This window comes from Falco rusticolus, chromosome 1 (genome assembly GCF_015220075.1).
Source record: "Falco rusticolus isolate bFalRus1 chromosome 1, bFalRus1.pri, whole genome shotgun sequence".
Classification (NCBI taxonomy): domain Eukaryota; kingdom Metazoa; phylum Chordata; class Aves; order Falconiformes; family Falconidae; genus Falco; species Falco rusticolus.
In genome coordinates, this window is record NC_051187.1 from 77,301,099 (window position 1) to 77,318,258 (window position 17,160).

At 40.3% G+C, this 17,160-nt stretch overlaps 1 protein-coding gene across 9 annotated transcripts in view; it reads right to left on the reverse strand.

Annotated features, from left to right (window-relative positions):
* The window catches only part of ABLIM2 (actin binding LIM protein family member 2), a 143,613-nt gene that overhangs the window by 96,954 nt on the left and 29,499 nt on the right, over window positions 1-17,160 (reverse strand). For 8 of the 9 annotated variants that reach the window (XM_037385557.1, XM_037385523.1, XM_037385492.1 and 5 more), the window contains exon 2: window positions 6,542-6,685. In XM_037385557.1, the coding sequence (XP_037241454.1) occupies window positions 6,542-6,685 (144 nt within the window). Of the gene's footprint in view, window positions 1-6,541; window positions 6,686-14,974; window positions 15,126-17,160 lie in introns of those variants that run through there. The other variant, XM_037385501.1, reaches the window with a different exon arrangement.

Below are 17,160 nucleotides of genomic sequence, written 5' to 3' on the forward strand. Positions count from 1 at the left end.
AGGCTAGACTGGCCATGATACCCATAAATTAATCTGTGGAGTACAGACTTCAGTGCAGGAAAACCCTTAAGAGATTCAGAATGCTCTTATGAGACTCACAAAACATCAACAACTCAGGTATACTAATTAAAATAAAGGAGAGTTTGGGGAGTTTCCTGTGCACTATGTAACTTGATTCCTCTAAGTAATGAGAGCTACACATCTAGTAATTTCTGCATCAGAAAGTGCAATTCCATTTTCCATTTCTCTTCTGGAAAACTGCAATTCCCAGTAGGTTAAAGACAGTGTTACTGCCCTATAAAAGCTCTCCTATAGTATTAAGGATAAGAGAGATTCCTCACAACACTATGTACGTGCCTATTCCATGCTACCGAAACAACCCTCAGAAAAACTGGAAAAGTCATCTCTTTTATATTGATTTATTATTTCAAGGAATAGATCTGGTTATTTAAAATTTACAAGCATGCTAAAAAGATTTAAGAAACAGAGCAATGTGCTTTAATCCATTTTCAACCTAATAGCATCTTCAGTGTTTAACACAGAATACAGATTTTATTTGCCAGACTAATTAAAAGTTTGCGCTTTTTTGCCTTTTTTTTAAACATGTAAAGCAACAACATTAAATATTTTCTGATTTTTCATAATGGTGCTTTGAGTGTCAGTTACAGGTTTGCAAATTAAGCGTGCTTGCTCTGACTACACATAGATATGGCAGATGGTGTCATGTTAATGAGTCTCAGAAAGCAGGAGGTGGAATAACACCACTGGGGCAATGATGAATTTTATTCAACAACTCCTTCTGGGTCTCCACGCAGGCTTCACACCACCTTAGTGCACGGAAACACCCAGTAACTACTCCAGCAGGCTGGCTGTATCCCTCCTGTGCCCCTGTGTGAAAGACCACAATATGGACAGAGAGCCCCCCTGCATAAAGGCATCCTTGCACTGGTATTTTTCATGCGGGGAAAAGCTTTACCCTAAAAGAATTACAGGCTCTTCATGGGCATGACTTCCTCTACTGCGGGCTGAAATTATGTACTCTCAAACCTTTACATGAACAATATCTTTACTGCCTACAAAGATTACGTTACCATCCAAAACTTTACTTAATGAACATCAGGCATAATTTTTAAATGCATTCGGTTTTATCTCAGTTCTAGTTTGCTTTCAACCACTGTGATCTTTAGTACTCTCCAGCTGTTTGGTGTCTTTGTCTAAATCTACCTCAGCATTCCCAGCATGGTTAAGCACCTCGCCCAGGCACCTCTCTCTTCCCAGCTAGGAACCACCCTCCTGCAACGCAAACATCTTCTGCACGCGGCCGTATCTGCTGTTTGGATCATTCCTCACAAATTTCAGCAATTACTTCATCGAAAACCCTCTCCAGGTTTTTAATGAGCACTTCATTTTCTAGTATAACCTCTCAGTCTTGGGACTAGAGGGATGCAAATATGGAGACAACCAAGGCAATGAAAAGACTAAAGAAAAATATAATTAGTAAGAAAATAAAGCAAGAGTATTATGTAATATCTTTGGTATAAACACAGCAGTAAGCATGTATAGCTTTACTATACCCTAAAAACCTAAACCCCAGAATCTTTGTGCTTTAAATGAAATAAATCAAGTTGGAAAACAAAATTAACAGAATCTTGGCTTCCTGTGGTGGACAGTTAGTGAACCTTCATTGAAGGGAATTATTAGGAAGATATCCCTTTACCAGTACTTGTAACTGTGATTTCTCCCCTGTCCTTTCCACAACACTTTACTAATATTATGTAAATTAATGAAAGATACTCTTAAAAAAAATAATTCATTGGACTCCGAATGAAATATATGCCATGAAATAAAGCTTTCTGATGTGGCTGGTATATGACCAAGACAATGAGGGGCTGCAGAATGTGCTTTATGAATACAAAAAAAGGTTGAAACAAGAACGTGATTAAAACAAAAGAAAAATTAGCAATTACTTTGTGATTACGGTAGTTCACTAACTGACCAGAATTTTTTTCATGCTTTAACTATTGAGTTGTTTTCAGAAAGTTAGTGATTAATTATTTTAAAAATTTAAGTTCAAAAATACTAAAACTGCAACACAGAGCCATTAGCCACTGTTAAATTACTTTTGCACAGACAAAAGCGATTACTATGATTATTATCATCAACCTCATTATTTCAGCAAAATAAATGATTAAGCTACCATGACTTTGGTTAGTCAGCCCCAAACCCACCATAGTGTCCAAGCTAGACTCTGCGAGCATTGCGTCAGAAGCATAGTTTTCCCTACTATACTGAGTTAACATGATCTGGGATTGTTGCCTCCTGAAGGACTGGAGAAGTGATGGGCATGCTGCTGAGAGTGAGCGTCTGCTGAACCAGAGCCCCTGTGTTCATCCCCAGTGGCTAAGATACCACACATGCCATCAACTGCTACTACTTGGCCAAAAGCTGGGACTCAGAAACCTTACTAGTGAGCTTCCCGTAAATGACTCCCATTCTGAAATGTGAAACCTCTTAACTATGTTCAAACGCGAGTCCCTCAGATTACTCAGTGAAGCTTTTAACATATTTATATCCTAGCAGATGCATTTGATCTAACAAACAAATCACTCCTATTACCAAGTTACTTGATGTTTTTAACCTTTTCACCAAATACTGTGTTTTCGCCCATCCCATTAATATGGCTTCACAATAAATTATATACCTCTGGGTTGTGTTGTATGTTCTACTGAAAAAAACCAGAAGGTATAGAAGTGATATATCCATCCCAGGGCTTTTTCACAATTCCCAGGAACCTGCAGTGCCACAGGAATCAGAAACATTGACCCACAGAACCACATACCCAGCTCTACGCTGGAGATGTGATATGTTCTCACAGGTTAATTAAACAAATAGGTGAAAAATCACAGGGAAAAGAATATACTTGAAACTGCTAGCCGTGCTGGCATGGAAGACTGCATGTGCTGCATCCGTAGCAAGACAGCAATTCAGGGAATTTTGATTAGGGGTAAAACAAGACAGACACATACATAGCAAAGCTGATATAGCACAGTGGTCTTGTTTTTAAATCTGTGGCTCCGACTGCAAGCTTACTTTATTTCATCACTACCAAACCAGTAAACGCCATAGATATGAGTTACAGTTCTTCTCGCATATAAGTAATCTTGCACAAAGAACAGCTTTTTGCAGGCTTGCATGGATTTCCCCATTAAGTAGGGTGGAGGCTGAAGGACTTTTGCACGCACTATTTGCAAATTTGCAAATGCACTATAGATTGTCCCTTATTTGATCTGCTACAGTGACTACATAAAACACTGCAAAGTGTACTTTCTGATTTTATATCAGCGCCTAGAAACATTGGGCTTTGAAGCACACTTCCAGTATTTCCTAAATGCTGCATTTGACATAGGTTACTGCTACTTTGGAAACGCCAGGATGCTATCACATCACAGAAAAAGAAATACTGCCCAACGCTCCTAAAACAAGGTAATTTCTCTCTTTACGAAAGATCAAAGAGGCTACCCAGGATAACATAAACACAGCATCTACATCTCTCCTATCTACAATTCTGCATTAGTCTGTCTGTCTGCTGGCTCACTAAATTACGCTGTTGTAATTAAGCTCCAAGTGAGTGTTCGCCTAACACCATACCCTGTATGAGCAGCAGTCCTGACCTGACAGACAGCCTCAGAAGGAACTAGACAACACAGTTTGTGTTAATTTGATCATGTGAGTCATCAATATTTTATCACCTTTTGTTATTTCCCTTGGTGCTTCCATTACAGCGGTAAAAGATAGTAAGAGAATTTGCAAACATGGGAACTGAAGACCTTGAATTTTAACGAATAAAATCTTTACCATATTATTTCAAAGGCATCTATTTCTATTATAACTGCATTTTTATTAAATCCGATTAAAATGGGAGATATTTTGAAGTAAAGATTGAGTAAAAATTTGAAGTGAGGCTAGATGGTACGTTCCCTACAGCCTTCTACTAGCAGATTAGATGAGCACCTTAACAGGAAATAATATAAACAAACAGATATGAGTATAAACCTTATTTATAACTCCCACACACCTCTGTAAGTCCTATTAAACTCTGATACTGAGCAAAACTAGCAGAAGTTCACAGCATTGCTATTAAAAATTTTAATCTAGATGTGTGTCTCAATTCTGAATAATTGAATAAAATTCTATTTTTAAAACTTTTCTTAGAATTGTTTAGAATCATTACCTGGAGAATGTAAGAACTGGATAGGAATAAGTGATTTATACTAACTTTCCCTGGTTATATAATTTAATATAAATATAAAAGGCACCTACATATATGCTGTTACCATTATGAAACTCACAGTCCCCATAGGAATAATCAGAAAGCAGTATGGTAATATATAAAACTACCTTTCTACCCTAAAAAAAAAAAGAAAAAAGAAAACATGAAATGTCTCTGCCCCCTGAAACTTCATAATTTATCCAACACTACCAAGGAAATGGTTTCATATCGCACACGTATTCAAAAAATGTGAATTCCTCCACTGTACTATCATCTGTCACTGTTCAAGTCATTCAAACAGACTTCAAATACCTCTAGACTCCCTCTCTAGACCCTCTATACATTCTTTATGGGCTCATTATCAGTTTGTGGTCTCCATCATCATACATCTGTAAATACTGTGAGAAGGAACATAATTTTCTGCACTTTTACAAATATTTAAGGTTTTCTGATGAAGGCTTTGAGATGAATTCACACAGAGGCATTCAACCTAAGCAGGCAGGCAGCCTTGCAGGGCAATGCAGCCAGCCCACACACAGGATTATCTGTCCTTGGACTGTCTTGCTGCACTAGACGCTGGACACACGGCATCTTTCAAGGCACTATCTTTGGCAGATGAGGTGAGAGGGGGCAAATTGCACCGCTGAGTACCATCAAAATCAATGCACCACAGGGAGGAGTCAACTGTATGGTAAATATATTCCCAGGATCATCACCCTGGCCATGCGCAACAGTCCAGCAGCACGACAAGAAAAGGGGTTCAGAACAGGGGTCATGGCACAAAACTCTCCTCCAGGGCTGAAAGGAGGTAAGTGGTCGACTGACCAGGAGAACTCAGTATCATTTTTTTACTAAATGCTAACACAATAACTGTATTTTTAATCCACTGATTTGAGCACATGGTTAAAAATGCCAATCACATTTGCCTAACCTGATCCTGATTTCTTTCCCCCCTTTAATTTTAGTTAGTGAAATGTATGTTCAGTGCTCTGTTCTGTTCCTAAATCCTTCTCATGTAACAACACGGTAAAACCACGCGACAAAGCAACTTACGGTTCTTAAGTAACAAGTAAACCCCATAAACAAAACAAAACCAGATCCCAGAAGGATGCCAGCAAATTGATGGAAACCCTTGAAAAGTGATAGAAAAAATGATGGCATTTAAATAAAAGGGGGGGGGGGGGAGGGGGAACAACCCAACCATGTGTGCAAAATTAGCACTTAGCAAAATCGTTACTAAGAAAGAAGTACTCCAAGAGCCCTGACACTGAGAAGCAGTTTAACCACCCATCTCTGACACTATCTCCCATGCCAGCTGAGAGTCTGATGCATAGCTGACAGATGCTACCCTGCTCTTCCTTGTTAACAGTGGGGTTTTTTCCTCATTTTATCCAAGATCTGCTTGAAGCAAACAAACTCCTCCTTATCTCTTACAGACAGGTAGAGGCAATGCAGCTTCTACAGTATATTCATCACCTTCTTCTGCATGGGCATGGGAAAAAAAAAGCCTCTGCGCTGCCTAAATTTGGGATCAGTGAATAGTTTCAGAATCCGCTTGCTGCATTTGCAGGTGGCCTTAAAACCTCTAAAAGGAGATGCCCTATGAAGTGACAACATGGATGTATAATTGTGTCTTGTCATTCCGTAGGACTCGCCAGTGTTTTCTCATAGCTGATCTGTATAAAAGGTGGCTTGGATTTCATCAATATAATTATATGGAGCGCATACTGGTATGTTGCTGAGACTTCATGCAGGAGACAAGACTGCTGAGTAAAAAATTAGCTGCTCTCTTCCCAAGTTAGGTCTGAAAAACTAATTTGATAATAAAATTTGCCATAAAAACATAAAACCAAATGGCTTTAAAAGAGTTTGAAAAATGTACGTACAGGCTGTGTTCTGCTTTAAATACCATTCTGCTTCTGAATAGATGACTGAAATATTTGCTATTTAGGATAGTGCACTATGCTTGTTTTTCTTGCTGTGTTATTTTGCAAAGAACACAATTATTGAGCTGAACATTGAATCCTGTCTATCTAACTCATTAAAGACTGACTCAGGTATTGAATAATATATACTTAATCCCATGGGATTTATAAAAATATCAGTGTAGCTGACAGAAAATGACAGTTTTCTTTCTGATAGTTTCCTCCAAACTGGAGGAAATAGTCACATTAACACAGCTGGGACCACAGCCACGCTCGTGCTTCTAGGCTGTGCTACAAGGATTAATAAACCACTCTACTCACAGGAACAGCTGTCACAAACACTTACCTTTGCAAACAAAGCACTTAATATGGAAATATTTGTTCTGAACTCTCAAAACTTCTCCTTTGCATGGGTTTCCACAGTTATTGCAGAGAATTGCAGTACTTGATGGCTTCTCCAGTTGGCTATGTACAGCCTGTGGTTGTGAAACTGCAAGGGAAAACAAAAGGTAGAACCTTTTAAAGGCCATCATGTGCATATTCTGCGAGACCTACAAATAATGACAATTAACACCTTGGGCAAAACAATTCAAACAGATAAAACTGTTTTAACTTCTGGTATCGGCCAGCACAGGAGAAAAGATCTGCTAAAGGACCATCTGAGCCAAGCTTCTCATTTCAGAACTTGAAAAGCTCATGCCTGCAGATTTCAAACATAAATCAGAATTGCTTATAAAGGAAAGAATCCACATGATCAAGTCAAGAATTTCAAATAATGATTTGTTGCATTTTCTCTTCAGTAAGTCAAAGACTATAGATAAAAGCTATTGTTTTCATCCAAAATACCTGTTATGGGATTTAGTAACCAGTACGCTGTGAGCTACTGATCTTTAAAGTTCAAAGCAATTACCTTTTTAACTGATTTTAAGATAGAAATACACTTCTGTAGATGTTTTGAGTTCATACTTCTGAAACATTGACTTCTCTGTAAATACCACATACATCTGATCATTAAACAAAGGTTGCTGTCATTTTGTTAGAAAACCATGATTTCAAGAGATTAGGTTTATCCGGGTTAGCAAAATATTAAGTGATTTAAAAATTTGCTGCCATCTTGTGATGTAAATTAGAAATTGCATTTATTGGGCAATATAAATTGGCATGCCAATGTGTTATGTGTAACAGGTGAGATATGATGTTCTTGCAATTCTGCTGCAGTACTTGCATCATTTTTTTATTGCAGTGTACTTAGGAGTCTAGACAGCAAACATCAAGGCAGTTAATTATAAAGGAGCTGTACCATAACTCAATAGACTTGGCTTTTTCCTATGTGAAAAAGGACTAATAACAGGAAAATTATCAAGCATTTTAAGCATTTAACGACATTCTTCTGTGATGTGGCATGCTTACTCTAAGGTTGGATTGCTTATTTCAAAGTGATGGATTTTAAAAAAAAAAAAAGCTTCAAAATAAACTTATTAATCAACCAGTCAAGATGAAGCAACCTCTCACAGGCCAATACTTTAAGTATGAATGGGAACCAGAATTGTTTCCCTTTAGGGTTTAGTCAAGGGATAATGCCACTGCTGTGTAACCATTTTCTTTCATTCACATTAAAAAAAAAATATAATTGGGAAGTAACTTTGGCCAGTCAGGGTTAAACTCAGACTGGCCAAAATCTTTCATTACTATTCCTATTGCAGTATCAGAGCTGTTATTTCAGAAAAAAAGGTTCTGAAAGAAAAAAAGGGGGAGGGGGTACCCCGCAAAATTGATTTTAATTAAAACAACAAAACAACAGTAATGTTACTTTTACCATAGGTAGGGATGATATAGAGAGGCAGTGATGGTACTGTCACTATGAACACATGTGATAACAGATGATACCAAAATCAGCAATTGAGCATCATCCAGCTCTTGTTCTCCAATAACTGATCCTGCTGCTCTTCCTCCTCTATTCTCACCTCATCCCCACCGCAGGCACCCTGTGGTGATAGCCTAAAAGGCCTTTCCACATCCACTGACTTTAAGGGGTCAGTATTTCAGTGAGATACAGAGCCTCGCACCCAGACTTCCAGGGGAGTTTCTGCAAGTTTTGCCCAAACCAGCACTTCCTACTCCTGTAAGTAAAGTGGGCGTTTTCCCCAAGTAGTTACATGGGATAAAGCTGCCCACAAGCATTCTGCCTTGTCTGCTGAAATTACACATTCTGGGATTGTCAAAAAAGTCCTGCTCAAGGCAATGCGAACTTTGGAGCTATTACTGAGGCTCTGGTTATAATTAAGTACATCTCCAATAAAAACATCACAGCATGACAGGCCATTAGAAGTTTATAGAAAGGCAGATGCCCAAATTGACACAGAGCAAGTTGCACACATGGTTTAAGCCAATATGAGGGTCTGACTTATTCCTCAAAAGGAAACAGATGAAACTCTGAACTTTGCAATACTTAACTTTTGACATGAGAATTTCTCTTTACTGTAACCCTCCCAAAACAAACTACCTACCCTGAAAAAGAATCAATGCTGTAAGAATCTGAAACAGATTGTTTTCCTGAGTTAATTAGTAGAGCAGCTGCTAAAAGTTTTTAACTCTGGATAAAGAAGGTTTGCCCCCTCCAGAATTATTAACATGCATCACCATCTGTAGCACTTAATTCATGGAAGACTTGACTTTAAAAGAGCTGACCACACCCAGAAAAAAAGTTACATTTGAAATACAAAATTCTGATTTGAGTGATTAAATGTTTTACTCTCTTTCATGCTCAACTCTTCCCATGTCCAAGGCTTTCTGAACAGAAGCATCAGCTCCTGGCCAGTGCAGAGGCATGCAGGTGGCCACCATCTCGTGCCATGGTGTGTTGCACGGGCAGGGCAGTAACCTGGCCCAGGAGTCCCAGTTGCAGCCCAGAGCATGTGCTGGACGGACCCAGGGGCACTGCTGCAGAGCCCCAAGGGCAGCCCTCCACACCAAACATATCTCATTGTCCTAAAGTGAAAATATTGTCAAATTTCTAGAGAATATTTCATTTTTCTGTTTGCTTTCTTGCACCTGGGAGTTCCATGCTGCACTTACTGCAAAGCTGCAGAAAATTGTTGCTAACTGAAAATTGCTGCAAAGTGGCAGAAAACAGAAAGTTCTGCTTTTCACAATGGATGAAGTCTCAGCATTCACAGCTACAGGGCAGGATGACATCACACGTTTCCTTCTCTTCAGGTCTCTGGATCAAGGTTTATAATTCAAAAAAAACCCCAACAACTCAGCTAAAAAATAATTTAAAATGAAAAGATGTAGTATTTCTGTTGGAATTCTTCCATTAATCTTGAAGAAACACAAATCATATTTAAAAATATGCGTGGTTGTCAGATGAAAAGTTTTGCTCTTCTCTCAGTTCAGAACTAAGCTACTCAGTATTTCACAGAAAACCCCAGTGGGAATACAGTGCCTTTGGGCTCATTATAGAGCTGTGCTTCTGAAGACAGTTTTAAATACTTATTCCTTCATCTAGCACAACAAAATGATGTGATTAATGATATCTGAAGTTCCAACATTTTAAAACATATTCTGCTTTTTGTTGAAATTGCAACTGCTGACAATTTTGAGAAATCAACTGTATTAGCGAACTTCACATTTTAACTCACATTTCAAATCATATTAAGGAAACATGTTTACATGATAGTTTTCAGCATTCTACTTTTACACCTTTATGTATCAGAACCAGTCTTTGAAGCAGCAGAAGGTACAATCAGCATATTTAATGAGTGAAACATTGAATTACTGATGGAGTGTAAAGACCTGAGTCTACTCATCAGCTCATAACTAAAGAGCTCATTAAAACTTACATGCTTACATTATACCCCGATTTGCAGAATTTAATGAAAACAGAAATTTCCTTTTTAACTCTAAATTACTTCTTCCTAAAATAAATACAAATGAATGCCCGATTCTCCAAATTTCCCTCTCTCCCAGACTGCATTCTGCTCTAGCAGAGATATCTCCACAATTCTTAAACCTTAAAAAGATCTGACTGCACTTACTTTTTGACAAGGGCAAAAAATGGCAAGAAACGAACTAGCAAACACTTTCCACAGCACATCTTTGGTGTGCAAGACCTGTCTGCTGGGGACATCACTTCCAATAATCTTGTTGAATGTAATGTTCAGTGCTCACATATTCCTGATGTCAAGACTCAGACTCTCTCCAACAGGTTACACAGTATGTAATTCTGCAGTTCTGGATCAAGAGGGTTTCTTGAATTAGCAATGGTTTGTTAAAAAAGTTGTCAAGAAGCATTCCTCAGATTTACTTCTATACTGCTTGCTTGAGACACATGCACTTGTGTTAAGTATCACAGGCAAGAGGGGACAGTGTGGTATCACTTGTTATCAAAGCTGCACTACACAATTTATGGCAACTATAAAGTGATCATAGACTCATAGAATGATCTGGGTTGGCAGGGACCTTAAAGATCACCCAGTTCCAACCCCCCTGCCATGGGCAGGGACACCTTCCACTAGACCAGGTTGCTCCAAGCCCCATCCAGCCTGGCCTTGAACATTGCCAGGGATGGGGCACCCACAGCTGCTCTGGGCAACCTGTGCCAGTGCCTCACCAGACTCACAGCAAAGATGTTTTCAGTGTGCTTGTAACTTCACCAAACTTAAACCTTTACACATACATTATTCACATTTGGTGTTCTTGAGCTCATTTATTCAGGGAAAATTTCAGACAAACTGTTTTAGCTTTTTCTAAAGGTAAGAAAAAAGGACAGGGTACAATGTATTTTTTTTCAATGTTAAAAGCAAAGCATTAACATCTTGGTTTTGGAAATATTTGGAGTAAAGGCTGAAGCCTGACAGAGATGGGCGCTGTGACAGATACATTTGATCCATGAAAATCCACAATATGTGGTCAAAAAACCACTCCCTTTGAATAAGCACAGCTCCTTCAGAATTGCTAGACTAAGTAGGATTTAACAGCAGCGGGGACCAGGATGAGGTGCCAGCGATGAGGATGAGATTTGGCTGAGACAGGAGTGTTTTGCAAGCAGCACAAGACAAGCTGATGGCAGTGGTAGATGGGAGAATGTTTGCAAGTCCCTGGTCACGCTCCACTCCAGAGACCGGCATGGAAAATATCACCTTCATTCTGCTGTGAGCAAACTGATGAGAGAGATCAAATCCTTGGTAAAAGATCCCATCTAGGACCAGTCCACGTGGAGGATGACAAACCCCTTTGCTATCAGGCTGACAGCCAAATGAGAGAAATCTTCATGGCAGATTACAAGCCTGATATGGCCAGAAACTGCAGAATTTGACACAGTCCTAATGCTTTTTCCAAATCAGCGTATTTAATTTTAACATAGTGTAAGAATCCATAGAAGCCATCACGGAGCTTAGAAAGCACGTACTGAAAAGTCAGGAAGTGCCATGCTTAAGGACATGCATTCAATCTTGGATCAAACCTCAAATACAAAGTTTAATAATGAAGACTTTCACCTGCTTTGTTCAATAGATGGATACAAATAAGGCCACATACCCCATTTACTCCACATTACTTAACCATGCTCTAAAAAACATTTATTAGATTTACTTTTCTTGGTGATTACAGAAGCCTGAAATGACAAAGGGCCAAATGACAATTTAATAATAGAATCACAGAATCCTAGAACGGTTTGGGTTGGAGGGGACCTTCAAGATCACCCAGTTCCAACCCCCCTGCCACGGGCAGGGACACCTTCCACTAGACCAGGCTGCTCAAAGCCCCATCCAGCCTGGCTGTCTTTGATATTTAGTATGGACGTTTTAAAGAGGACTGTGAACTAAACTAAGGTGTAATTTGAATGGAGAGACAACATATATGTGAATAAATATTTTGTTTCTGAAGAACAAGGTTTTGTAATCCAAACAATTACCACTCGATGCAAGGAAAGTGTTAATTCCTCACCAAGGTTCCCCGGTGGATAGGGGAGAACCAGAGCCTAAAGGACACAGTAAAAGGAAAAGAATTGGGCTCTGTGCCTGTGTGACCTCCCCTGTTCATTTTGTGCGTTGTGTTTTGGTTTTTTTCATCCTGTTCTGGGGGTTTGGGTTAAAAAAGTGTAAGTGTTTCATTTCAGGCTCATACAAATATAGTCTCATTTGCCTTCAACAGCACCCTTCCAGAAGCAGAAAAGCTACTTCAATTTTCTTTAGCAACTATCTGTATTACTGGCTCCTCTATAAATTCACCAGGAATGTCCCTTCTTCACAACCCATTACATTCACTTCATGAGATGAAAACATTTGTTTGAGAAAAATACAAATATCAGAAAGACATTAATACTTAAAATTATCTATATCAGCTGTTTAGTTCATAAAAAATGTTCAGCTTTTTCAACAAAGGCAAAGGCCACATTCCAACTCTGAACCAAAAATGCACAGCTCTGACAACTGGTATTATTCTGCATAAATTAGCAGAAAATTCTCTGTTTTGACACTGAAACCTTTCATCTCTATAGCTAGAGGTGGTTACTGAAAATCAAAATAAATGAATATGCAACCCAAATGCCATTTACTCACTAAGTATTTGAGAAACAGGGCATAAGTACTGATTGCCGAAATGCTGTGCCAAGTGATTTGGGGTGGGTGTCGTTCACAGCAGCCCAGAGGGGAATTAAATTTGCAGTCCTCTGTGAGCAGGATTAAAGGAGAAGCAGATGAGTGCAGCAGCACCCGGCTGGAATTAAAGATTGAAGTTCAAGTTGTTTTTTTGCCAAACCCTACTTGCGCGGCCTTAGTCAAAACACTCAAGGTTGGATTTAAAAACACCCAGATGAAAGTAAACGAAACAAGCTTTTAAGTGCCTCTAAATATCCCATGAAGCATTATTCATGGGTTTAAGTGCCTAAAGCTGGCCCCTGCTCCCTCCCTGTCTTGTATCCGTGCGTAAAATGGGGTGACTAGGAGTTCTTCCAGCGCTGGCGATGGGGTAACAACAACATAACACAGGAATAAGTAATACAGTAACACATGCAGTGTTCAGAGAACTACACGGTGTGAGCTATAAATTTACGTTAGATAAGGGGGTTGTTTTGGTGGGTTTTTTTTCTCCAAGAACTGATGATGATTCATTATAAAGCCTTGTGGGGGGCCTGAGACCTCAACGGTCCATTCCACAGAAAAGGATGAGAAAAAGAGTGGTTTTGAAATAGGAGCTCTACAAGCTTTCCCCATCCATCCTTCCAGCTGTGCTCGGGAGCAGGGAAGAGCAATTCTCCAGCCCCAGCCGTGCCCAGCCGTGCACTCCGGTGGTCCAGGCACCGGGGCAAGAAGGAGCACAGTGTACCCAAATGGACGGGCACCAAACCTGCCCAAGGAGCAGACATGTTAGATGTCCTGCAACAGTAACTAGTGGTAACCTGGTTTACCTTATTTCTCAACTAGCAGCTCATGTTAAAGGCTGTTTCAAATGTATTTGCATGCTTACGATGTCTTTTCATTATAACACAATTCCTTTTCTTGCATACATCTCACAAAAAAAAAGCAGATCACTAGGATAAAGGGAAAGTTAGAGAAGTTTTGCCTTGAATGTCCATATCACATAGTCTCTCAAGCCCTCCCGCTGGCTGTACAGAGGGCTCACCTGTCCCCACGCCAGCACACGCGAGCTCATTAGCTTCCCCAGCGGGCTTTACTGCACCAAGCAGCTCCAGCCGCTCCCCCAGCAATGCTTGCTGCTCTTTCCTAATACCTCTGCTGTGGCTCCTCCAGCAAAGCACTGTGGCTGCTTCTCCCCTTAGCTCCTATACCATCAGACAGGCAATCCAGCACATTCAATAAATCTTACATCAATAAATCTCTTTAATTGAATTAATTTGTACAGCCTAAAACCACAAAATAACATGGTTCAAGAATTCAAGAATCACGGTCCTTTTTGAAATGTTCATCTGCTTCTACTACTTAGAAACAACAGCTTTTACAGTGCTTTTCCATCGGCACGAAGGAAAGGATTGCATACCTTTTCCAGCACTTCCTATGGATCATAATCAGAACAGAGACCTATAGCTGATGCAGGACAGCAGGCAGACAGCACAACTGAAGGAACCTCTGCTTTTACTGCTGATTACAAAGTTTATGGGACCAGAGGCAAAGGAGAGGTGTTATCCAGCAGGATATGGATACAACCATACCGAAGAGACGCAACACAGCACAAGTACTCAGCCCACAGGAGCTCCAAATCCTACCGTTTACTCAGTGCAATATTCACATCACATAAACAAGCCCAGCATGAGCTAACCTCCTGCCCCCATTATCATAATGAAATATTTACCAAATCCAAAGGCAGTTAGAAAAATCTCTGCTGAATTTTAAGAACCATTACTGCAGCAACATAAAGGCTATTTTTGTATGGGTTTAGCACGACTGCAGTGAGAAAGGATATAGGAGCAGCGCTCCAATATATCTGCATAAAGCAATCACTGGGGGTTTTTTCATTACAATCTAATATAAAGCCTAAAGTCAATTTAAATTAAATAAATAAGGACAGTTTTCAAATTGAGCTGTCAGTTAAGTGCCAGTATGATTATAATTTCCAAATCATCATTCACATAATCAAAAGAATATGAAGCATAATTTAAAATAAATGTTTAACCATCTTTCTCCACTCTGCTGCGCTTCCACGTAAACACAGAATAATTACTCTCGTAACAGTATCAGTGATTCAGCTACCACAGCTCCAGATGAAAAACAAGTCATCTCAGGTCGAGGCTCTCCAAAACTTGGGAATCATTGCACTGTACCTGTATCTTCCGGCATTCTTGCATTAACACCCTGCGAGTCGGGAAGGGCGAGGAGAAGCACCGCTGCTGGGTGGCCAGCCTGCAGCAAGGAGCTCGGCCGGAGCAGCCGGGGAGCGGAGCGGGAGCTGCAGCCGCGTGCCGACACAGCAGCCGCTGCTCCGGCACCAACGCGCCCAGGGGTCAGATGACTCCTGCAGCACCCACGCACAAGTGGGAGGCGAGCCAACACTTTGCTGCCGTGTAAAAATAGCGTCCTGCAGAAGCCTAAATATTGTCATGTCCACGGGGCAGGCCACCGCTGGCAGGGTCCCAGAGGGACCGGACACAGGACGTGCCAGCAATGGTTGTCTTTGCATCAGGTGATGCCACCTTCCATAGCCACTGCAGGGTGGTGCTGGGCACCTGGGGGGAAAGGCTTAAAGAAAGTAAAACCTGCAAACTGCCCAACCACAAATCAAGAATATAGTCTGAGGTAGCTGGGGAATCCTTCTAGCCTCCCCCCTAGTCCAGGCGGTCCCTTCCCCCTGGTGCAGGGGGGCACAGCACCAATGTCGGAAGGAGATGCCATAAGCTCGTCTCTCTCCTGAAGGTGGTCAGTGAGACACCTGGCAGACAAAAATCTCTCCCCTGATTGACTATATGGAGTTGACTAGAATAACAGCAATGATTTGAGCTATTTAAAGCAATACTTGCTTGCCCAATTATCACGTGAATAGTCCACAAGGATTAAAATCTGTAGTTCTTACTTGCTTTGGACTAAATTTGTATGAAGGTAATAACGTGGCTTGTGCACTGCAAAGGGGACTGATGGCTTGGAGAACAATCTGGCTAAACCTGGAGTAAAGGGCTGGGATAGGAACAGGATTGCACCTCTCTTTTTCACAATGATCTTTTTTGTTTCCTCCAGGCTTCACAAAATCCAAAACACTCTCGCCCCTCCATCACTCACCATCCTTCACCCCACTCATTGCCTACTTGATTACAAAACAGCTTTTTCTCTCCTTCAGCAAACAAAAACTAGGCAGGCGTGTAAATGTGAAAACAGGTCTTCACAGTGTCTGATGCTGCTGCGGGAAGGCTGTGAAGCAACACAGCCTGTGTAGCACAAAAAGCACAGAAAGTTCACTCTGCTATGCAGGTTGAAGAATAGTTTGCACTGAATCATTAAAATGTGTTGAACTGATCCAATCTACATGTATGTTGCAGGGTGAGTCTCCATCGACCTCAACAGTCGATGCCCAACCATTTCACAGAAAGTTCAATACGTTCCAATTTCCATCAAAGAACAAACTACTGTTTAAAACCTGAAATATTGCTTTTTTTTCACCATTTAAAAAAAAAAAAAAAAAAGGGGGGGGTGTCATTTGTGCAAAATGAATTTCAATTTTTATGCATTAGTGAAGCTCATAGGAACTTTTTTAACCTCTTACCAGCTCACTGTAGATTAATTGTTATAAACACTACACAAAGGGGGTGGAAGCTGTTTTTTTTTTGAAAAGGCATCAATGCCACAAAAGCATCTATATGCAAACACGATCAAGTTTGAAAGTATTTCATAATGAGAACCCAGAAACAGCTGATAGTTTGTAGATCCTGCAGAAATGCCCATCACCTAAAGCAGAAATCAAGAAATCCCCTGAGTTTCAGAATCCTTCCCTTTGGTTTATTACTTACAGAAAATGTCTTTACGTTTTGTAATGGATATGAAACAAAACAATTTTTGTCCAATATTGACTCCTGGGAACAGAACGAGCACTGCTATAAGGACAGTTGAGGAGCTCTGACTTCAGAAATCTATACAGTGAGTACAGAACTGTCCTGGGCCATGCCAGACATAGTCCATGACTTCAAACAGCCCCCAGCTGGCAAGACCAGAGACCCAAAGAGCAGAACTGAAGATCCAGGTTCTACACATTGAATTAAAACTATGAATTATTCCATTTTTAAAAATTCTTATATACATGCTATCTTGCAGCAACTGACTTCTGGCATTAAAACCTCACGGCAGTATTTTATTTTGTTCAGTACTGTTATGCTGTCTGTTTGAGGCCAAATCTGTCCCTGCACTCTTTGGATCACCATCAGCCACCCTGTCTGAGCTCTCCAGATATTTGCAGGATTTGGCCTACTTATTTTTTTCCCAGCGGCTACTTCAGCTTGGCAGAAACACAGAAGGCACTTTGCTA